The sequence below is a fragment of the Haliaeetus leucocephalus genome, unplaced genomic scaffold, assembly GCF_000737465.1.
Source record: "Haliaeetus leucocephalus isolate CR32 unplaced genomic scaffold, Haliaeetus_leucocephalus-4.0 Scaffold141, whole genome shotgun sequence".
Taxonomy (NCBI): domain Eukaryota; kingdom Metazoa; phylum Chordata; class Aves; order Accipitriformes; family Accipitridae; genus Haliaeetus; species Haliaeetus leucocephalus.
The window spans coordinates 2,579,492-2,603,367 of record NW_010972577.1 but is presented as its reverse complement, the minus strand read 5'-3'; the positions used below and the strand labels follow the sequence as shown (position 1 = coordinate 2,603,367).

At 39.2% G+C, this 23,876-nt stretch overlaps 1 protein-coding gene across 1 annotated transcript in view; it reads right to left on the bottom strand.

Moving 5' to 3' along the window:
- Positions 1 to 19,002, bottom strand: part of TINAG (tubulointerstitial nephritis antigen) — a 46,065-nt gene extending 27,063 nt beyond the window's left edge. Inside the window, exons 1-6 of the mRNA XM_010561095.1 lie at positions 18,636 to 19,002; positions 14,312 to 14,375; positions 13,324 to 13,413; positions 11,794 to 11,908; positions 5,199 to 5,322; positions 2,843 to 2,993 (exon numbers count right to left, since the gene is read on the bottom strand). Of these exons, the coding sequence (XP_010559397.1) occupies positions 2,843 to 2,993; positions 5,199 to 5,322; positions 11,794 to 11,908; positions 13,324 to 13,413; positions 14,312 to 14,375; positions 18,636 to 19,002 (911 nt within the window). The remainder of the gene's footprint in view (positions 1 to 2,842; positions 2,994 to 5,198; positions 5,323 to 11,793; positions 11,909 to 13,323; positions 13,414 to 14,311; positions 14,376 to 18,635) is intronic.
- Positions 19,003 to 23,876: the final 4,874 nt, after the last annotated feature.

Here is a 23,876-nt window from a genome sequence, read left to right as displayed (position 1 = left end):
TTGTCCTATTGCTGCATTCTTTAGGACTTTTCCTCTAAATATAGCTTGCTCCAACTATTGTGGAGATAATACTCAGTAAAATGGATCTCCTACCTTATCTACACTGGCAATTCTTGTGTTCCTGTCCTTAACATGGTAGACAAGCAAACAGTCCAGTGAGAAAGAGTTGTATTTACTCTCTTAAGAACATAAGCTACCTGTTGAAAGGAGCCTGTTCTTCTAGTTACAGAAAGCTGTTGTGTAAAATGTTAAGCTGTAACTTTCATTTCTTCATGAATGAAGCCTTCTCTTTTACCCCCGTGAGATGCTGAGGGGCCTTTGCTGGGTGGAATCCCTTACTGCCCACTGTAATCGCTCACCTAAAGGGTGTCTCACTCAAAACCTAAATCAAAACTGATTATGGGCTGACACGGAAAGACAGAGGAACACTCGATGTAAACTCTCCCCATAACAATACAAAATCCTTGTCCGATCAGAAATAGTTTGGTATGCTTGAAGAAAGCAGAATGATCACTTTGTAAACCGTGTCCATGTGAATGGCAGCGCTTTGGTCTTCACCTGGATCCCCAGGCTGCCATGTCAGCTCTGATATCTGATGCATCACATCTGACATTCTTTTGCTCTTTCCATGGTTGGTTGGTTTGTTTGTCTGTTTTTTAACTAAAATTAAAAGTTGACAGACAGCACACCTGAGACCTCTCTGTCTGTCAGTATCAGGTATCAAAGTATCAGTATCAAAGAAGGAGTAAAGGATGAGAGTGTATGAAAGTGAGAGAGGAAATAGATTTTGATATGGAACAGGAAGTACAAAAAAATTTCTGATAATGTGAGAAACAGCGGAATGTAATTATACAGCATATAAAATCTGATTATTGCAAATTCTCCTGGAAGCCATTTCCAGGCACACGAAGTTCAAGGATTTGACTGGGAACAAGCTGCACAGATTTACCATGGCAAATTATGCCTCACCATGATGAGATGATAAGATGAGATGATCTGACCATGATGAAATGACTGGCTCCATGGAGAATAAGAAAAGCAGTGGATATCATTTACCTTGACTTTAACAATGTTTTCAGCATGGTCTCCTGTGCTCTTCTGCTAGTTTATTGGACTAGATAAGTTGCTTACAAGGTCAGTGACTAAACTGGACTGGCATGCTGAAAGGTTGACAGATCAAAGTGACCAGTGTTTGTTTACTAATGGCATTCCTCAGGAGTCAACACAGTGGCAACACTGTTTTGCACCTCTATTAATAATCTGACAGTGGGACATAAGGCACCCTCAGTAAATTCGTGGAGGATGCCAACTTGGTGGGGAGTGGTTAGTATGCAGGACTGCCATTCAGAGCAATGTTAACAGGCTAAAGAAACGAGCTGACAGAAACCTCATGAAGTTCAACAAAGGCAGAAGCCAAATCCTGCCTCTGAGCCAGAAATGTCCATGCAGCAGTGCTGGCAGGGCACCGCCTGTGCAGAAAGCAGTTTCACAGAGAAGGACCTGGGGTCTCGATGAGCAGAAAGTTGAATGTGGGCCAGCAGTGGACCCTCTCAGCAAACATGGACAATCAATACTGGGTTGTGTTAGCAAGAACATAGCCAAGACAGTGTGAAAAGTTATTATTCCCCTTAAATTGTCACTCGTGAGGTTACATCTGGGATATTGTGTTCAGTTATGGGATCTCCAGTAAAGACACTGACAAACTGAGAGAGTCCAGCAGAAGGCACTTGGGAGGCTGAAGCGTATGATACACAAGGAGGGCCTGAGGCAGCTGGATTTGTTCAGCCCAGAGAAAAGGAGGCTAAAAGGGGATCTAATTACTGTCTTCAACTACATAAGGAGAGGTGATAGAGGAGACAGAACAAGACTCTTCTTGGAGATGCACAGTGAAAAGCTGAAAGGTACCCATCACAAGTTGTACCAAGGAAAATGCTGATCACATATAAGAAAAAAAATGTTTGACCACAAGAGTGGTCAAAGAAAGTGACCTGCTGCAAGAAAGGTTGTGGAACCTCCATCCTTGGAGATACTAAAAATATGACCAGGGACATGGCCTGAGCAGCCTGATCTGATTTCAGAGTTAGTCATGCTTTGAGCAGAACGTTGGCCTAGGTGGCCTCCAAAAGTTCATTCCAACCTAAATCATTCTGTGATTCTATAAATTATTATGTGTCATTTTAAAAAGCTTCTAGCTGTTCGTGTAGAGTTTGAGAGCTGTTAATTTTCCTTAGTCTGACCTGAAGGAAGGATGATCTAGGTATAGTCCTTGCTACAGAGGTGCATTCTGGCACAAGCTTGGGATGGGATGATTACAATTGGTTTTTAGAAAGACAATATTTGATCCTTTTGAATATTCAAAATGTTGTCTCATGCAACTGACTGCTTACTCAATGTTGTTTAACATGAAAAGCCTGTATCCCAAGAACCACAGAAGGTTTGAGTCCACTTATGGTATTGTCTTTGACGTAAAAAAATCCTTTCTTTTTTGTCTTACTATTAGGGAGGCTACCATTTTCCCCAGTTGTATTACAGCTAATGACAACATCTAGATTTAATGAGTCTTAAATGGGAGCTAAGTGGTTGCAGGGTTTTCTCACTGAGAGCCCTCATTCAGAATAGTCTTTGCTTATTTCTTTGTGAATGCTCCGTAGGTCCTGGGCTTCATGAAGGTGATTTAAAGGTGTAAATGAGAAAGAGTTAGTCTTGTTGAGGTAATACAGTTAATCTGACCTAGGACAGAGCTAAATGCCTCTTTTTTGAAGGGTCAGAAATAATCATTGTAACACAAGCAACATTGTAACTTGACTGGCTCAAGTTAAAATAATCTAGATAAAATATTTACCCATGTGTTTTCAGATATCTCCAAGCACCATCAATACTTCCACCATTACATCCATGTTGATTCCTGGTATCACAAGAGATCAAATTCTGAGCAGAAAGGTTGTCTGTGATCTGACCCTCAGAATGAATTGCTATTCTATCTGCCGCAACACCTGTTTTGAAATAAATTTTCCATTATCAAAAACAAATAATTACTCACAATTTCACACTGGTTATTGTGAAAGAGGGACTGAAACACAACCTCCGTATTTTCTGCCTGTGCAGATATCTTTACAAAACAATACAGATATAATCTGTACAGGCTTTCAAGAGAGAGGATTGTGAAACTGCAAAGCATCATGAGCAACTTTGCTGTAATACTATAAATCCATAGACTTACTGGTTATCATAAATTCCCACATATCTAAACATCAGGTGAGGCATTTACAGAATTTAGTCTGATAGTCTTTACCATGTTTCTAAACGCATATTCATCTCTGGTTGACTTCAGCAAATACTCCTCCACCTCTCTACAGCTGAATCTCCAAATCTCCTTTTTTTTCTACATTTCCTTCCTTAATTTGAGAAAAAAAGAAAAGCAAAAATGAACAGTCCTATGAAGAAGAAAATTCAAGACTGAAGGTATTGGTTTTACTGGAAAGAGTATTTGGAAATGCTCATACTAATGTGTAAATGTGGGATTCATTGGACCTCCTTGCTTAATCACAGAAAATTCTTCTTCTGAGATAGACACCTTAGATGTCTGAACCCCGTCAGTCATAATGCTAAGTACTAATATATTTATGCACTGATTTAAAAGCAGACTAGGTTAACCAAGTCGTAGGTGAAATTAAGTCACTTCCGCTTTCTTTAACGGGTGACGATGAAACAATTATTAAGCCCCAATCCCAGTCCTTACCTCTGCTTAAATTATATTTTTTTTTTTATTGTTAGCCCTTCATTTTTGAACCTGAAAATAAAAAAAAAAATCCATCCCTTGAAATCTAAAGCCCCATCAAAATCAACACTAACTTCAGTGAAAACTTTGGACAAGAATTCAGAGGAGTGAATCTGCTGATGGCAGCTGACAGTGACTGTGTTTTGTGCTTTTTGTGAGGTGTCACGTGATAATGAATTTATTTTCATAGGTGTAAAAGCTTTTTACTGAAGAGTTTTGGAATACTTACAGGAATGATAAGAAAAAATGATATAGCAGTGCTTGTCTATTCATTGAGCAACAATTAATCTTACAAAGAAGGATTGAAAATTCAGATTGAAAATGTTAGATGCACTTAAACAACGTGGGAAGACATCTCATAATGTTTAACTTTGAAAGTAATTGTGTGAATTAAAATCAGAAGATTCACTTATGAAAGGGAACATTTAGACTGAATATCTGAAAAGTCCCTCAGTGAGCTCTGTTCATCTCTGCAGTACTCTGTGAGAAGAGCTGTTAGAGGCTCTCTTGGTTTTCTCTTTTAAAACTACACTCAACAAGACATATTGGTAACAGTGTGTTCAGTCTGACTTTGGCAGGGAGCTGGGATTAACTGACCTAAATGCTCCTTTCCTTCTCTTACTGCCGTGATTTAAAGAAGCAGTTGCAGAAACCTGTACCCGTGAGGACCCACTGGCCGGATCAAGTCATAAAGATTGATTGCACAATTTTTTCCTCTATCTTTATATATCCCAATATGTACTGAGATTTATTGCAGCATAATAAGAATGAACATAACTGATGGCTGTAACTTCTTTGGAGAAAGTGACACAAACACTTGTGTTCATTTTTCATAAAACCAGAGCTGTAGCACATGAGGTTGAATTGCATTACTGACATTTCTTTGCTTACAGAGTTTGAAAATAGTTTCTTCCACAAATATCTGAGCAATTTCAGGGTTTTCTTCTCATAAAATTATTGAAAAGATTATACTTAATTTGCTTGAGTAGCAAGGGTTGGACAATGGCAAATGCACAAATGTATAGATGCATATAAAAAAAATGAAGCCTACCTGTTTTAAGCTTTCAAGTCAAGCATGTAGTTGTGCAAGCAAGGGATGCAGATTTTTTAAAAGTTACTCTACCCGTTACAGTAAAGTGCATTAGTGAATTAATTTTCTACTTTCTGCCACCAAGAAATCTCCCTATGTTACACAAACTTATGAAAAGCAATCAAAGCTCTACAGCTTAGATTGACTTTTTTAAGACTTTGGGACAACTTAGAGGGAAAGTTATAGCAATTTTAAATGTTCCTATTTGCTGGTAAAAAGTGAACAGCAAACTGAAATTTACTTCATTACTTCATTACTAATCACTACAGATTTTCATCATGCATCTAACATCAATGATATTTTTAAAAGGAGAAAAAAAATGAATATTACTTGCGGTTGAAAAAGCCCAGGATGCTCCACAGTTTCGTTGATCCAGAGGATCATGAATCCACTCAGGCCATGCATAAGTGGCTGCAAAAAATGCAGGAAATTTTTCTTCTGGAAGTGAGTTTCCCTAAAACAAAATGTAGGAGATCTGTATATGTTTCAATTCCTAATTTTGTCTTAAATTTTACCCTCATTTTGTTTTTAAAATTCTTAATTTTTAAATTGAGGAAACCTAAAGCATTGGCACCTGTGGCTTCCTGAGCATCCCTGTGTGGTTACCCTGTGGGTGGGTGCTGTGGATCCCCGAGAGCAGGGGGGTTCTAGCACACCACTAGCTGAGCTGGAAAGCTGAACTCCACAACTGCCAACCTGAACAACCTGTCCAGTTTCTCTCTGCTTTTTATCTCAAACAACAGTTTCCTATGAAACATGTTAATTATGACCCAGATGGCATTTTTTGAAAGAAAAGCCTCCTGCTACAAATAGCAATGAAGTTAGGTACCTGCTACCCTATTGTCCTTGGCACATGGCTGTGGGTAGGAAATTGTAGTTACCATGGGGGAGGCATCAGTACAGTGTATCATTTATTTGTCTTTTCACAGTTTTTTTCAATCTCCAGCACTTAATTCTCATTCCAGAGTGAAAATCAGTGATTTTCCTTCAGCTCTGTAATCTGATGTTGAGTTGATGAGAATTTATGGTCTGCTCACTAAAGCCATTTGGACAGCCATTTCTGGCATCTTCATCTCTCAGCCTTAATTCATGTCCACCAAGCTTTGCACAAACATCCACGTATGCAAGAACCATCTGGTACAACTGCTAATAATCTGCTCTGTGTTCAACATATCAAAACCATTGACCCCTTTTTTTTACTGTTGAACTTTATGGAATGATTGCTTATGCTGCACAGGGAAATAGGAATGGCCACAAAGAATTGCAATATCAGTCCATCAAGTCTATCAGTTTGTCTCAAACAATTGTTGATAACATGTGTTCCAGAGAAAAATACAACATACAAAAGTTGATAATCTGTTCCTAAGCAAAACATTCCCTGATGCTTCTTTCTTATAAGCAGGCTTATACCCTGAAGCACAATGGCTTCTATCCTGTTCAAATTCCTTTATTTTACTTTGATTTACTTAGTCTTCTAATTCTGGGTGTCCTGGCTGCACCATTTTTCTAAATTGCTTATGTGACTTATAAGACTACATACCTTTTCCTAAGCTGATTTAAATATTTGAGGACAGCTCTTTCAAACTATTTCAGGACTCTTTGGGGAACCAAACTTTACCACTTTGGCTGTATCCAGATCACTTTGTTGCATACATTGGGAAACAGTGGTGCTTCCATCCGGCTTGTACACCTGGATTTCCCACAGAAAACCCACAGCTGAGAAGTGGGTAAAGACAAAAAAAGCTCGCACCTCAGTCTGTATATGACAGTAGATTGGGATACAGCCCCAACAGACAGATTGATACAGTCTGTGCATATGCCCAGACTCAGTAACTCTCAAGTGCTTCTAGGTTCACTATGTCAGATGCAGGCTGTGAGTCTCAAATACCGTTAAAGTATACTGCAAGCTGTTAAGTCACTGAAGTGCTTTTGAAAGTTTCACCTCCGCCCATAACAAGCCAGTAATCTTTTAAATCTTGCTAAAATATTAATCTCAATATTTTGATTAATCATTTTCAAAAGTCTGCTTATTCAAAAGCTTGTTAGATACATGGGACTTGCAACCTCAAATGACACACAGAAAGCAACAGCTAATTTAAAGAATATCTTGCTAAATTATCATTATGTTCATTATTAATGAGCTAGCACAAGCACAAGATTCACTTTGAAGACACATCATACAGGCGAAATCCCAGACAAATAGTGTTTCTTTTACATGACAAGACTGCTCTTTATCAACCAGTAAACAAGCAAAATCTGGCAAAGGTTGTTTACCCCACTTATGTGGGCAAAGACCACTTATAATGCTACAAATGAGGCAGTTGAGAAAAGCAAAATTCTAAATAGATCTTTGGTGTGAGACAATGTGTTACTTTATGTATTCCTAAACTACTGCCAATGTATTTAATAGCCTCATATTGTAAATCCCAGAGCAAATCCCTCATTAACCCTCAGCCTTGTCATTTAGAAATGTGGGATTGACCTGTGGCCAGAAACATTAGCTTTTTGTCTGAGAAATTGCTACCCTGATATTGAGAAGCACTGCTGTTCTGTGACAAATAGTAAGTCTAGACAATTGTTTCTCAACATATGCTCCACAGACCCGCATCAGACAGCACAACGCAATCAGTAAAATGACTGGCAAACTATTTTTAAACCTTCATATGTTTTGTGTGCAGTGAAGCTAGCAGTCTGGCCAAAGCAGGAAGGTAAGTGGATATAAAAGAATACTTGTACTTCAGCTATGACTTCTTTGGAAAATCTAGATGGCCCATCAGAGAAAAAAAGGCTGAAGATTACTGAATTTGCAAATGTGGAAATAGTTTTTCTGAGGGAAAGCAATATTTTTTTTAATGTAGGAAAAAGGTTCTGGACATCACTTGCTTTGTGAAGACAAAATGGGCATGCATGAGCTTCAGTTTGCAAGAGGGAGATCTACAACTGCTGAGTTTTTTACTAAGAAAAGTCATATATCAGAGGAACAGCTGGTGTACCTTATATACCTTCACATTGTCTTTATGAGTTCTTTGATACTTAATCCAAAATGGTGCCTTATTACTAAACTATGTATTCTATTTTCTTGTAAGATGGCGCTTAGGTGAGCACCTTGTTGCCAGCAGGTGCCAACGCCACCATGGCAATGTACCGCTTGCCAGAACATGTACTGACAGAATACCACCACACGTGCATCACCATGTGTCTTAAAGGCGTGGCAGTTATTTTTGTGCTACGTAGAACTTCAAGAATGATTGCACTGTTTCCTGCAGTGAGTAACACTTTCAAAATGTCTCCTCAGATAACACATCTGACACTATTGGGAGCTTCAGTTTTGTCAGGCATCACAACAGTTTTAGTGGTGTATTTAGCTGTCAGTCTACATTCAGGTCTAGCCATACTCTGCAGCAGAGGATCCTCAGTTCAGACTTAGTTCTTGTTCTGTATCATTGTCTTTTAGGTATTCTAATGTGCCATCATGTTAAACTACCCTTCCAGACATAAGCATCACCTTATTGAGCAGGTATAGTCTTTTATTAAAAGCTCTATGAGCAACTTCAAGAAGTTTGTGTTTTCCCTAAGATGAAATGTAGCTCTGTCACACCATTTAATTTGAAGTGATGTTATGAAGCTATATTTGTAGTTGCATATGTCAGTCAAAGAAACAACTAAAAAGCCACAACCAAACTTTTCAATGCTGCTGAGAACTAACACTGCTGTAGATGTAAAGTGGTTAACACAGAAGGGCTTTACATTCTTGAATCTTTTTTTCCATGCCTTTGTGTAAGGAGTCCCTTATACACAAAAATGCTTTTCTCAAGCAACCCCAAAAGACAGTAGAAAATAATAACATCACACCCTTAGGTACCAGAAACTGTCACTTATTGCCTAAATAGTAGACCAGTAGCACCCTGAAGAAAAGGTTTTATTTAAAGTAAAAAAAAAAGTTGTATTTAATGAATGGGTAGCTATGGTTTTCTTCCTACATTAGCAAAGCTACCAGATTTTAATCAGGTCAGCACAAGATAGAGACAAAAACTCCTGAACAGTAATTGTAGCATCTTTGTCAACTAAGTATATGACTTTGGGCAAATGACTTGCAGTTTTCTCACTTGCAAAATGGGAAAGGCAGTAATAATCCCAGAGAATGCATGACTATTTGATTAGTACCAATTTATCCACAGTAAGTAACTAGTAGCCTGGCTTGCAGGTGAATTAGTCTCAAAAAAGCCACTTAAAGGTCAAGCCATTAAGGTTTGGAGAATGTCTCTGAAAAATATTAAAAACTCATTATTTCTAAATTTCATCATTCATATCTTTTTACTCTCTTCTGAGCTGTCACCTAGTTACAAGTGAAGCTTAATGAAAACACTGTCATGAAAACTCACTTGGTTTTTATCACTTAGGACTTCGTAAATGTGTTAGTATGCTTCACAAAATATCAGTGACTGAAAATTATTCATGAAAGTCGAAGCAGGGGCAAATGTCTCTGAAAATCGGGTAAGATACTTCTCTTAAAAAGTTCCTGGAAGTTGACTGCATGACTACTGTTGGTTTGCCAATTGGAAGGATCTGTCGATGTAACCCTGGTGAGCCCAATCCAGGCTATGAAATTGCTGGATCATGCAGTGATGGTAGATATGGAACTGTCTATGAGTGAAGAAAACCATTTTTTTTTTATGTTTTTGTGAAGTATTAAAATGTGGCTGATGATAGGAAATTTCCCAAGGCAGAACAAGGACACTAAAGAGATTATGTTCTTCTAGAAAACTATAGAAGGGGACAGAATCAGGGAGATTTGGAGCTTCGCAGGAAGCTTCAGAGAAAAATATTTTTTACATCAAGACTAGCTAAGACAGAAACCACAAGGGGTAAGAGCAAGAAAGTTCTAATAATTCCGAAGAGAAACCATAGGTAGGAGATGGGCTCATGTACAATTCAGAGCAATTTTCTGCAAGCTCAAAGAATTCTCTAGAAGGGGAGAAAGTCATACAGAGATTATTATTTTATATTTTTAGCTTTTGTAAGTAGAGAGAAAGATTTCTTAGAATCCTGTCCAAAGCTTGTGCTTCCAGCAACATGTAAGACTTCCTGGGGCCTAAATGCATGAATGTGCAAAGCTACATTTCTGGGTAAGAATGCATTGAAGCTCCTCAGGTGTCTAGCAGAGCCAAAGGCAGTTGGGTTGTAGCTCACAGATTTCATAAAAAGATAGCAGATAAAGAAAATATGCCTGAGAAATGTATCAGTGGAACAAAGGCCGTAAGTAGAGTAGCAGTCAAAAGAAGCTACAGGAAGCTTAATAGCAATGATTCAATAGGCTGGACATAATGCAGGACCACTGAGTGACCAGCTACCCCAAACTCTATGGAAAAGAGGAAATATTGTAAAGAATTTCTTGTAACCTTCCCTTTCTTGTTTTCCTAGGTGGGATTTGTCTCAGCTAGCTAGATAACTAGTAATGAAGACATCAGTCTCTGAACTAGGTGTATGATACCCGCTTTTTGCTTCTGCTATATATCACACTGTCTTCCTCAAGGAAAAAGCCAACAATAACAACAAATTCACCCCAACTCTCTTGAGCTTCAATGCAGTTCACTGGTAATTTGGGGCAGATACCTACTAAATATTGCACAAAACTCTTTTATGTCACTGTCTTATTTTGACTTGCCATCTTCAACTGAAATGGATCCTTCTTTGGCTGCGAAGAGTAGTCTAGCAAATAATACAACACAAAACTCCAAAGCTGAATTTCTGTCAACTTATTGTTTTACCAGCCCTCTACAGTGTAATTTTGAGCAAGCTGTCCAACCTGGGCCACAGCTCAATGCCTTGCCACGCTGGTGCAGGGAGCTGACTTTGTGTGGGACAAAGAACCAGTCTGCATTAAGCACAAAGGTCAGGACTGTTAAAATTGTTACAGAGGCACATGGCCCTCCCCCTCTTCCCCAAATTGCCTGTCAAGTGGTAGCTCTGCACTGCTATCCCCACAAGGCCTTCGGAGATACAGAAACCCTTCTGCCATACACATATACAACAAGCATCAACGATTGACTTCAAATAGATCATCAAATGGCATCACTTGCCTGAACTAGGATCATTTGCAATCCTAGGATCTCCCTACTTATTCTTGCAATTTTTCTAATTTCGCTATGGTAACGTAGTTAGTTTTTTCCGTCTATGATTTCCATAATTTTGGGTCTTCTAAGAAAGAAGCTAAGTAACTGATCCAAAGCATTGGAAAATCTACTCTGGATTCAATAACTATGCATTTCTTCTTTAATTGCTTAATTTACCTACATAACCTAAAGTATATTTGCTTTGCTGCAGAACTAATTTGAGCATAAATGTATGATAAGAAATTTAATTTAGCTGCCATGAAAATAGCCATGGCCAAGAGGTTTAGAAAACTGATAGTAGAGAACCGTCTCATTTTCCCATGCTTCCCATCATTTTTCCTTCCATTTGGCCAAAACCCCAGCCTCCTACTGCATCTTTATATTACTTTATCCTGCAGGCTTTCAGAGCTTCTTTCAAAGATTGTTGTTTAGTTTCAGCTGTTAGCCTTAATGAACTATGGCCAGCTGGGTTTTTTTATCGTTACAGCTATGTGTGCAATGATTAGCAAATGGAGAGGATGGTATGGAACCATCCTGAAGAAGCAAAGATTTCAAACACCAGTGATCTACAATGATAAGTCAATATTGATGCACAGCTTCCCAAGGGTTAGCATTTGCTTTTGCTCCTCCTTGTTTGATTTCCATCAATAGGACCACACACTCTATGGCTTGGAGAGCTATTCTGGGAGCTTCACATTCAACATGGAAGCATTTAGTGTTAAATCCCTGAATCATAATCTTATAATTGTCCACAGTTATTTTTCCATGTCATAAAGTTATTAAAAAAATTAACAATTATACATGACACTTACTGGAGCTTCTCTCATATTCAGCAAGGAATTAGATGGAGGGAAGGTGCCCAGGCGCTTTTTGAAACCTTCTTCCACTGTCATTCCCCAGAACTGGCTGTAGTTGTCAGCTTTCCATCTTCCTCACAGACATAAAACAAACAAACAAAACCCAGGTTAGAGAAACCACTCACATTAATACCTTGCTCCTTTGTAAGAGCACCGTTAACAATAACATCCAGAAAGAAATCTTTCAAATTACATTTCAAAACCTTGTATTTGATAGGCATGAGAAAATATTTAGCACGGGCTCTTCCACTACAAATGAGTGTAGGATGAAGCAACACAGCAGTATATGAAAAGTGGTGATTTGAGGTCAGCATCATGTCTGCCTGCAGGAGATGAGCATGCAATGCTTCAGAAAAGTACTGGAAAACAAGATGTTCAGTCATAATTACTGCTGTGTTGAAGTTACTTTCAGATTATGCTTCAGATGCCCACAGAGAACTAACAGCTTCATATAATGAGTTATATTGCCTTCAAGCTCTGGTGCAGCAGCAGTAAGACACTGTTGAACCCAGCAGAAAGCCCAGCTGATACCTTCCTGAGTTTTATACCAACAGCCAGGTTGAGAGAAAGGGCTCCCAATGGCTCTTTAATTATTCCCTCCCTACTCTCAGGTAGACTAGATTCATATTGTAGCATTAACCCTGCAAACTGTATGCAGGACAGAAAAAAAAGCATCTGCAGAAGTTAAGTCACATCTCAGGTGGGTTTAACCACCCTGTGGTAAACCTTACTGCTTACCATTGACAAGACAGAGGTGAAGGGCTCCAGGTGCCTAACTTAATTGTTTATCCCAACTCAGTTGATTTGAATGTCTCCCGGGAAGTAAAAAATGTTTCAGCACTGAGTCACAGCTTGAAATCTGTGTGGGCTTCATTGGTGAATTTTGCACCTCAGCTCTTAGGGATGCAACCCCTGTATCTCTGTCCCTAAATGACCAGCAGGCTCCCAAGGCACCGCGCTGGTACTCCAGTGTCCCTAATCCTGCTGCACTACCTGGAGGAAATGAGAACTGGTAGCAAGAAAAACACCGAGCCCCACAAAGTTCTGATATCTTGGTCCCCATTTGGCCCATCCTCTCCTCTTCCAATGCTACCTAGAGCTCTGTTACGTGGAACAATGCTCTTGAGGGATGAGAAAAAATGACTTTAAATATCTAGCCCGAGTAATAAATAAAGTGAAGAATAAGAGATGATCCAAATAGTGTTTCATGAGCAAAAAATTGTTCTAAATTTGGAGAATGTTTTAGATAGATGTTTACAATGTCAAGTCTTACCAGCATGAAACTTTCGATATCTTTCCATTTAAAACTCTATAATCTGCCAGACATTTAGGAAAATTTCACAGATGTACACTCACTGTCAAATTGCTGTAATGTAACTGGGGAAGGAAGGGGTGGGGAGGACTGCATTAACTTGTAATTTGCACATACATACAATGAGCAATACAGTGGTTTACAACAAAACCTTAAAATAAAAGTGTTCTCACCCATAATCTCCAGAATTGATGTACTGAATTAAGTCTTGGCGAACAAGGCATACTTCTTTTGAACACTTCCAGAGACTTTGGAAGCATTTGCTGAAAGGGCAAGAATATTACTGAGCAGAAAATGAATTGTCAAAGGAAAAATATGCACCTGAACAGCAGAAGGAAGATGGAGGAAAAAAAAGCATAAACAATATAAATGTCACATAGTATTTATGAAAACACAATGCTACTTCTCACTACTTCACTACCTAATGAATCCTAACTGCAACAAAGTGGGAAGGTTTACAGCTTGTGGGAAAGGTCGTATTTGAAAAATTTTGCTTCCACCTTTGTGAGACCAACCCATGGAAGCAAGGCAATGTCCTGTAAATGAGATGTTTTGAGGAAGTTTCACTCTGGAAACCCAGAAAGGAGCCACGTGGCCGTAAATACCTTGCTCCTAGGACCCTGGGCTAAAGCCAGGGCAGTGAGGGTCCCAGCCCTGTTTGGGTGCTGCCGGAGGCCCCCAGGCTCCCTGGGGCTGCGGGTACAGGGCTGGTTTTTGGAGCAGCAAAACAGGGAGACGGCTTACATGAAATAATGTAAGATATCATTCATGCCAAAGAAACAGAGGAAGACGTTCTAAAATAATCCCCCAAACTTTAATATTTGTTTTGCCTGCATTCAGGTCAATGCCAAGGTCTAGGCTGAAACCATTTCAACTCAGGTCAGAGCCAGCAGACTGACTGAGCAGGAACAGAATTAGGCCAGTGAGGAGGAGATTTTTATACTCTCATTTTCCTATCTCGATTAGAAAGCCCATTGACCTCTTGCCATTCTTCTAAATTGGCTATAATCTAGTTCTACAATACCTTAACACAGCACTACTCTTCTAGCTTTTTTGATTTGATTACATGTTTAATATGAATTTAAAGATGCTCACTACCTTAATTCCTATTTCATGACATATGCTAAATAAAATTCAATTTGCTGTTCTCTGAAACATTACCAGGAATTGCAGTTGTCTTTAATTATTGTTCCTTCTCCGTAATATCGGCCATCTTTATAACAACCTGCCAACATAACATATAGATGTGTGAAAAAAATAACAATTTTTTAAGTGAATTAACTCAAAACTCTTGCTACTATTGAATTAATTGGTTGTGTGTGGTATGCATAAATTATTTCGTTGAAAGTCAGCAACATCTATTTCCAGTTTCTTCCAAGTAATGAAGGCAGTTTGATGTATTTTAATTTTTTACCAGGTACATTATCATTCATAGTAAATAAAATCAGCAACAGATTCAAAACACCCACGGAAAAATTATTATCTTACATGTAAATAAATATAATGCTTCAAATAAAGTTTTTTTTCCAGTAAAAAAAATACATTTCTAATAAAAATAATTTTATAATTGGCAATTAAAATAGAAACAAGTTTTTCCAGTTATAGACTTTAGAAAACTAATTACTATTCCAAACCTACTATAATATATTCTTTTTCCTTGCCAGTTTCATTCCTGTTTGAAAAAGAGATGGGTCAATTATATTTCAAGGCAAATGGATGTTTCATATATTCTCCAAAACCCAGTATAAAGCCTAAATTGATTGAGTGTATTTTCCAAACAAATACACGCCTCCTAATTTTTTTCTTTGATAACACGTCCCTGAGGAAAGACTTGATGTGTGTTTTAAGATCTTCCACATAAACTGTTTCTTCAGTGCACTTGATTGTCAAAGCTTCAGTAAAAGAAAGATCCAGAATGCCTGTGCAGGGCGTTGGATCAAGTCTATAACAAACATTGTACGTTTACCGCATGGGTCTTTGTTTTCCACCCTGTTCTCACTGTTCCTCCACTGGGGAACCTATAGGTAGGGATCATGTTCCTTCCCCTACCGAAAGGGTTTTGAGCCAGAACCCCCAAGTTCTTTCTTCTCCACGTTCAAGAAGCTTAGACCATGTTTCGTATTAATCTAGTGTTGACTTGCATTTTCCCCCCCACGAGGAAGGCCATCCCCTTCTCATGGCAAGGGCTGGAGTTTGTCTGCCCAGACATACACACGTATGCCTCGGCTGCTAATTTCATACTGAAGTGCAGAGGTAGACTCGAGCTGATGAATTAATTATAAGTGCCTATCTTTCCCTGTTAGTCCTACAGCAGGCTACGTTAGCTAGCGCAGACGTAGGTGAGATATATGTCACCTCAGCGGTCTGAGGCCCAGTGTGTCTGCTCTCATACAGCTTCTGCTAAGATCCGAGATATTTTCCAGAGAGTACCCAAAGCAAATTACTTAAGTGTCACAGTTTGTCACAAAGTCAGCATCAGACAGTAGCTGGAAGGAGGCACCAAGCAAGATATTTCAGATATATCAAGGGAAGGAAATACTGATGCAGCATCCAAGAGACAGGACAGAGCCTCGCTGGAGCTCTGCTGGCAGGCCTCGCCGCCCAGGCCTGAGAAAAAATGCAAACCTGGGCAAGTACAGAAGCAGCTTTCTAATAATGTATGCTTAGGGAATTGAAGATTCAAACCATACGGTTCCTTTAGTCTAGCCAAATCAAGACTTAGAGGGCCAGGAGTGCCAGGTGGCATCAGTGGCAAAGAGCAGATATATCTAAGCTAAAAGACACTGTCTGCATGAGAACACAGCAAGATTGTCTGGCCCTGAATATATTAGGTTGGAATATGAATATATTAAGTGGGAAATTAATGAATTTGAAGCTGCAGCCTGATGACTTTACGAATAGGATTATATGATGTGAAAATCATGATTGGAAGGAAGAGTATTTAAAAAACAAGGACTTCCCTCCAAGTCAAGTGTTCCTATACCCCCACAGCTCTGAAGTCATTTGCCCCAGTATTGGTATAAGTACTTCTGTCAGTGAAATGTCTCCAGGTTTACTCAACTGTAGGCCGGATCCTGACTGTGTAAGTGTCAAAGCAATTAGCAAACTCTGGATGTCACTTTTATACCACCGGGGCGAGATCTAGTGTGTTGACTCTGACAGGGCTTTTTGTACCATCAGAGTAATTGGAACAAAAAGATAAAATAACTAACAAATATAATCAATAAATAAAAATCTAACAGTTATTCCAATAACAAAAATTAAAATTAAAATACTAAAAAAATCCAGAGCTTCTATTAGTTACCTAAGGCAGGAATATACACAGTTTCTTCTGAAACTACACAGGAAAGCCATCAAAACATACTGAATGCTGGGTTCATAAAGGTAAAGTCAAAGCAGTTCCACATAGTTAAATCAAGACTGGCCCTCAGCATGGTGCACCCCCATGGAAGAAGTCCCAGTGTAGCTTACTGCTGCCGTGCACCAAGTCAGTGAATAGATGGGAATCCAGAAATAAAGCACTGAGTCGTTTTATTGCTGCTCATTCCAGTTCATGTAAAGCACTTCAGTTTATTGGTTTATTTAAAGAAATATGACTCAGGAAGCACTGAGAGCAAAACCACAGGCAACCAAAAGATCAAAATCTTCCAGGTGAAAAGTACTTTGGTGTATGTAGTCTTCTAGTGCTTAAATAATTCTTACCCAAATGCAGAAGTGTAGTCTCAGTTACTAAAAGTCAGCTAATATACTTATGTCATTTCTAAAAATGTTTCATAGTTTGATTAATCTTCAGACATTCAGTCCTTTTTGTTTCTCCATTTTGTCCTGATTACATTCTCTCTTCCCTGTTCCTCAGAGACATTCCAGTTCTGTAAAGTTCCTTTAGAGGTTTGGGGTTTTTTTCCTGCTGTATTTTGGCTGGTTTATTATTCTCCTTTTACCCTCTAAATTACTTACATAACAAATATCCAATAAGCAGATTTTAGAAAGCTGCAAACATTCCATCAAGGAAGCAATTTAAGGATCAGAAAAACAGGATCTTCTTCTGAGATGAGACATAAAACAAAGATATAAGCTCACCTATAGGATAAATAAAGGTGCTTGAATAGAGTAAACATAATTGCTACCTCTGGCAGGTATGTACAGTCCAGGAGTTACAAAACAGTGAACACACATACAAAAAAATTTGATTAAGAAAGGCAGTAAAAATATTACCCCTCACCTATTCCCTTATCTAAACCTTCTGTTACACTTTTACCTTTTAGAGGTAGACCTACGGCAGGGCCCGCATGGCAAACTGCTGCAGGTTTTGTAGTGATTCTTTTCCAAGAAACAATTGGCCAGACTAGACCTGCAGGCTGTCAGCTCTGCAGCAGAAATGCTGCTAAATGTTTATGTGGAGCTCAGGACAACAACCCTCTGATCTGTTGGAAATAATATGTACTACTGCACCAAATACATATGAAACAAATGTCTTTACATAAAACATAGAACATTTGTTTAGATTATCAGAAACGCTTTGGAAAATCATATTTGTTTTACAGCATTTCTGTCACTTCCACTTATCAGATTTTGGCTGCATGCCTGGCTTAAGAGCACAGCCTCCTGAAAAGCTTGTGGTCGGGGGGCTGGAATGCAAGCAACAGGGTTATTGCAAAGAAACAGTTAATTTTAAAAAGTTGTGGTAGTATTTTTGTTGATTTTAGGCTTTTGAAAGTTTGGTATGGTGTCCTCATTTTCAGCCAGATTTGGTCTACCAATAGTAAGAAGCTACAGAGTCTTAAAATCCACAATTCTAAACTTTTCTCACCAGCAGAGGTTTGGCCTCTGCAGGAACCAAGGGAAGACCAGCTGTCTGTAGATAGTTTTTTTGCTGTCTTTAGTTCTTAAAAACATATACTGAGTTTAGAGTAGTCCTGGAGGAAATTCCACTTCAAACTAACTAGTAAGAAACTAAAATATGCCAGAAATCTTTGTCCTAACCACAACCCTTCACTTAGTCCTGCACCTGAGCTGTCACAGGAAAAATAGTGTCCCACAGGAAAGCTATGCTGGATCAGAACCATTGCAGAATACCTCAGAACAGTATCATTCAGGATAACCCTCAGTTTTCTCGATGATTTATTTGTACTGATGGGTACAAAAATTTAGAGCTTGCTGTTCATCTCATGTTAATCTGTGAAGCTCTATTGAAATTGTTGAGATTACACTATTTTTGACCCCATGAGGTTATCTCTGAGAAGTTTCAGGTAAAACAGAGATTCTGCCCAACAGAAATATGATCTAACCAATGCTAAAAATATGTCCCTAGAGACAAAGGAATAACAACAAACGTAATTCTTACTCCAGTTTCATATCAGTGTCTTTGTCCACTATGTTTTCAGTCACATTTTTAGGATGTATACACTCTAAAGACTAATCAGTCATTTTACTTCCAAGTATATTTTATCCTGATGTACTAACTGAGCATTTTCTCTATACCTACCCGATGCTGGAGGTGGCCAAGGCTCATCTGACCTGGTGGGCTCAACAGGGTGGTCACAAACATCCCAGTAGTCGGCACAACAGTCTACAGGGCCAGGAGAACCTGAGGCACAGAATTGGTCACAGTAACATATAGCTGCTTTGGAGACGATGTTAAAGCTGCAGGCATCATCTCTTCCTGTGCAACAGCCTCGTACCCTGCAGGACCTTCCCTGATACAGACTCCTTTTTATCCTGTTCGACTTTGCAGAACCACCGTCTTCAACAGAGTAAAGTCCTCGGGGGAAATTTCTAGAGTCAAGCTGCTTTGCCATCCAAACTTCACTTGCGATGCAATATAAGAGCAATATCTGACTTTTGAGCCACATTCTTCTGCCTCAAGCAGCCTTTTTTGAGGCTCTCTGTGCTTCACTTTATCAGTAAATGTTCACTTACTGTAGATGTAATACCTTCAGTTAGCATTCAGAAAGAAATCTGAACAGAAGGCTGCAAAGTACAGTTTTCTAGGAAAACTCTGTATGTGTTAATTATTAGTCAGACATGTTGTAAACTGATTTATTTGCCCAAGATACAGAGACACTCAGAACAGAGCCATGACTGTGTAGTCATCATTATGAAACGCCGGGTGCATTCTTTGGCAAGTGAGAAAGTTTATAGTAAGGGTTTCAGAATATGCAGAATATACATGGTCCAATGTTTTAGTTCTATACTTTTAACTTCTAAAATCAAAACAATGTGAGGAATGAGTACATGATGTTGAAGGAAGCTCTCTTTCTTTCGGGCTTCATTTACCTGTAACGAATATGTTCTCCATATGATTGGAAATTATGTAACACTTGAATTGCATGTCATCTACATTTTCCTTTCTGATATGCAGGGCTACATCACTCCAGTAAACTTATCCTGCATCCTCCATTTCAGTCTTGTTTCTACTGATCTAGCTTGGCTTTATATGTTTCATTTTGCACTGTTTTACTGTAGGCAAATTCTGAAGAAGTCAGGTGATATTCAGTATAAACTATTACCCAAAGATATTCTTTTAAGGTTTGCATTTCTTTAGTCAAAATGAACTTGGCAATCCTTGCAAATGGTGTAATAAATACCCACTGATGAGTGCTTATTCCTATTTAAAAAGGAAATGGTTGTATTAATAAAACCACAAAGAAAACCAGAGCAGATATTAAAAGATAAGTCTAACAGCCTTTACTACTTGATCTATGATCTCCAGGTTTTTGAACAGCAGACCTGAAGAAATATGCATGGTACAGTTGCCAAAACTTAAAAGATTCAGAAAAAAGCAGCAAAGAACTCTGAAGTTCCTAGCAGAGATAGCATGTAAGGCTAAATTGCAAAAAATATCATAGTTTCAAATCTGAACTGTTACAAGACAGTTTAAGTCTCCAAAACTGAACAAGCACAGGTAAAAACCAGTCATTCTTCTGTCTCCATTTTGTAGTAAATGAGAGGAACCTGGAGAAGTTGATGGCAGACTGTTCTCTAGGGAACGAAGCTGGGCTGTTCAGTGCTACAGGGAGTCACAGCATCAAAGGGCAGCAACTTTGGAAAGCACAGCTGGCAGCACAGCTGGTTTGGATGCATTGCCATGAAGGGCAGAGACATTAAGAGGAAATGTATGTATGTGTGTGTGTATTTTTATATATATGGGCTTGTAATCCAAATGTTCAAGTCTTTAATACAATTTCTTGACCACAGTGCTTTTTTTAGACCTGCCTCCCACACTGTCCACAGCATAGCTAAAGAACTGGAGATGAGGGAAAATTGCATCAGACCGCACAATTTTTATTTTGCTGTGTTGCAAGCAATCTTCTGTGTGGAAGTTAATAGAAAGGCCAAGGTCAGCAACATGCAATCACTGTACATCACATAAAAGGACATAAATCTTAGCCTTCAAATTTGCTCTGAGGTATTTTTATTGAGTTTTGTTTATGAGACAAAAATCTGCAAAACGTAAAGTCTGTCATTTATGCTATAATGCATCAAATGTAACACGAGAAAAATGAGAAAAGACATGTTCATGGAAATTCAGGTGAAGTGTTCACTAGAAATGATAATCCGGTTCTTTTCCTTATGTCTACGCAGTTCCATCAATTCCAAGAGAATGACTCTTGATTTGCGCTGGCATTAGCAAAATGCAAATCTTCTTTGTTATGACAGATCTTTGGAAATATTTTTACAAAGTTATCTCCTTGCTCTGGAAGCATAACAAAGAAGAAAGCTACCATATATGATAAATATTATCAGCCAGTCAGATTAAGTGAACAGGCATATCTGTGTTTTAAGTTACATACCTCTGGTTTCATTTGGTTTTGCTTGGTGGGTTTTTTTTTTAATTTTATTTATCAACTTTAAAGACTTGCTGATGATAAACTAGAAGTGAGGGATTTCCTTGGAAATGATGTGAGCTAGTTTACAAAGGAATGAGATTTCTTTTAAAGGAACGCAAAAATGTAACTTGTGTTTCTAAACAACTTTGTTTTGTGACACAAGAAATGGTGCTGAAACTTGATAAATTCTATTTTTCCCAGTTGTTGACATGTGTTCAAACCTTAAAAAAAGCATGAATCTACTCTATTGTGGTTCAGCAAATATTTTTATTTCAGTAGTTTCCTTTGTAAGCAAAAGTAGCTCTCTGTTCACTGTACAAAAGCACGCATTGACTTACCTGTAACTCTTTGGAAACAGTTAAACATGATACTTTTTCTCTATTGAAGATTAACCTATTCCAAGCATAACAGCTCTGCTAAGCCTTTGAGTTAGGGTCCTAGTCCTACTTCTAGTCTGCACTGTTAAATACAAAAATATCTGACTTGTACCTGTTTCAGCATTGCCTGATGTCTACCCTTGAGCTTCAAAAAGCACCAAACATTTGTCAGGAATTCAAATATTAATATCACCGAACACTTGGTGGAGTAACAAATGAAAAACAGTTTAAAATGTCCAAGAGTCTTTTTAAAGTTGGAGCAGGATTATTCCCCAGCCTTTCTTTCAAAAGTCTCCATGATTTGTCTGAATTAGCCTATTAGACATCATAAAAATCTCATTTTTAATCATCTTGAGGGTACAGGCGATAGCAGTGGATGCTGAGGCTCTGGGTGCTGAAGGTCACTCCCAGGACAGACGGCAGTGTCCCCCCCCATCAGAAGACCACGGCACCTTCCCTTCCCCTGGCTGCCACAAGCGGTCTGGGGTCAAGCCTTGCATGCAGACCCAGAGGGAGAACTGCAGTACTGCTGCCTCGTGCCAGGAAAATGAAGTGACTCTCAGGCAGTTCAGGAAGAAGCCAGGATGCCAGACCCCAGTTCAGTCATTTGCCAGTAGACACAACTCAATGCATTGGAGAACCCATGGAATTGCTTATCTCCAGTTTAAACTCTGCAATGACATGGGCCATCCCTTTTTTTTCTGAACTCAAACAGAAAATTAACTGTTTACTCCTTGTACAAAATACATCACTGATTTGTAATTGCTGCAGTAGTTTGCACTTACTACTCTTTATTACTAACAGCTGCAATGCAGTAAAAGTTTTGAAAGCAAAATCACTTCACTAAAAGTTTCATTCTTCTTATTGTCAGCCATACTCCAACATTGCCCTGAGGTCAGCCCACTCTGGGCTCGGTCAGATAAATACACGTGAAGAATGGGAGAACCTGTGCATGAACCAGGTCGGTATGCATGCAGCCACGTAGCTGCAAGTGCTTTCCTAAACAGCGTTTCACTAGGGCTTGCAGAATGGGTAAGAGCAATCATTGTTGGTTATATCTGGATAGGAACCTCTCAGGAGACAAAACCAGCCAGTTTCCCCAACATATCATGGACCCACAGGCCACCTTTGTTACGCTGTCAGTGCAGATTATTGTGGACAGATCAGACTGTGCCTGGCTGCACATAGCTTCGGAGAGATGATGCTTGCAGTGAGTTTGCCAATCCCAAACCTCACCAACCAGTTAGAGGTGAAGGAGAAGAGGAACATACTGGATTTCACTGTCAGTAGGAGCTCTCAGAAGCTGTTGCGCTGGTGTTGCATGGCAGGTGTGTACCTCCTGGTGTTCATCTCAAATGTGTGGCCCTATCTGATCGCAGCAGTGAATGTTGGCAGCCCAAGCCCAAACTCTTCTCTAGACCATGGGTAGACTGACAAGGGCAGACACAGAAGTAGCCTCCCAAACCAATACCAGAAACCTGAACATGTTGTCCATGTGCCTACCGTTAGTCTTACCACTAAGCAGGCTTAGAGGTGCTTCGGATACATATTAAGTTTGGTGTTATTACAAGATGAGTGTCCCCGGTCCACTTCTAGAGAAGCCAGCTTGCAGTAGGGTCTTCCCTTAACTTGTAAGCTACCCTGTGCCATTTGCTTTGGGGTGTATGACTCGACTAGAGTAGGTAAAGCCTAGGATTGCCCTGTGTATGGCTAGATACTACTCCTTGCATAAGTGAGAGAAGTCTTACATAGAAATCATCAGCTTATTTTTGTTCAGACATCTTTTACAATGTACAAAGAGACGCTACAAGAGCGATATATACAACTTATTCATATGAAACAATTATGCCTTAGATAATACATGTACTGGATAGCCACTATTAACACGCTCACCAACCCCAATAAGGCAGCCAGTGAGCCTGTGCAGTGTAGGCAAGCCTCGGTCAGTTAGGGAAGGACTGGGCTTCTTAATCCTCATAACAGGCTGATCCTCAGTGTTGCTGAGTTGCCACTTTCTGAGTCTCTGCTTTTAAGGATTTTTTTATACCTTAGGGTATGGATTTTTCCTTTTGTATCCATGAGCTGCTACTGTTAACCCTTTTAACAAAACGGTTCTCTCTGTGCTTTCGCTTTTCTCATTTTGCACAGCTTTAGCTTGTGAACTTCCTGATATTTAAGCAATTTTCTCATTAAAACTGAGTCAAGACCACTGAGCTGTGCCACACCAGGCTTTGGATCCCAGAGAGCTGAACCCTTGGGCCAAGGGCTGCCCTTAGTCTGATGTAGCAACTGAATTTTCTCAAGTAATGATTTCTGAGCCTCCTTCCCATGGCCCATTCTATGTCACTACCCAGATACATCCTTTGTGCTAGCCAAATCTCCCTTCTGACCACTTGGGCCAACTTTAAGAAGTCCTTTTTTTGCCAGCTTGAGTTGTAGCACATAGCAACAACAGAAACACCACAGGCATGCACAGGATGGGGTGAGCACTGTGTATCAGACTGCAAGAGAGGATGAGGG